At 72.5% G+C, this 513-nt stretch overlaps 1 protein-coding gene across 1 annotated transcript; it reads right to left on the minus strand.

Moving 5' to 3' along the window:
- Positions 1-6: 6 nt before the first annotated feature.
- On the minus strand, positions 7-508 carry ZFP36 (ZFP36 ring finger protein; the record flags this gene model as incomplete). The annotated part of the gene is made up of 1 exon (XM_008051311.2): positions 7-508. A coding segment is annotated over one exon (502 nt), but the record flags the coding sequence as incomplete, so codon positions are not given.
- Positions 509-513: the final 5 nt, after the last annotated feature.

The raw sequence follows: 513 nt of genomic DNA on the forward strand, positions 1-513 counted from the left end.
AGCCCGGGGTGGGGTCTCTTCGAGCCACGGGGGTCCCAGGGGCGGCAGAGAAGGCAGAGGGCGACAGCGGAAGGTCCCCCGGTGGTGGCGGGGAGCTGGAGGGCGAGAAGGAGCACGAGGACAGGGACGGGCCCGCCAGGCCCGTGGGCGACGGCGAGGTTCGGCGGCCCGAGGGCAGGCCGGAGAAGCTGATGCTCTGGCGCAAGACGTGAGGGTGGCCGGGGGCGGCCAGGTCCTCGCTGGGGTTGTGGATGAAGTGGCAGCGCGAGCCGTAGGGGCAGCGGCCCTGGAGGTAGAACTTGTGGCAGAGCTCCGTCTTGTACTTGGGGTGGCGGTTGGCCTGGCGCAGCTCGGCCAGGCCGTGGGCAAACTGGCACTTAGCCCCGTAGCGGCAGCGCCCGCTCTCGGAGAAGGTCCGACACAGCTCAGTCTTGTAGCGGGAGGAGGCGCTGGGGGTCGCAGGAGGCGAGGCGGCAGAGGGCGACAGCTCGGGGCCCGGGCGCGGCGCCAGCG

The sequence above is a fragment of the Carlito syrichta genome, unplaced genomic scaffold (assembly GCF_000164805.1).
Source record: "Carlito syrichta isolate Samal-C Ts95f unplaced genomic scaffold, Tarsius_syrichta-2.0.1 Scaffold169670, whole genome shotgun sequence".
NCBI classification, from domain to species: Eukaryota; Metazoa; Chordata; class Mammalia; order Primates; family Tarsiidae; genus Carlito; species Carlito syrichta.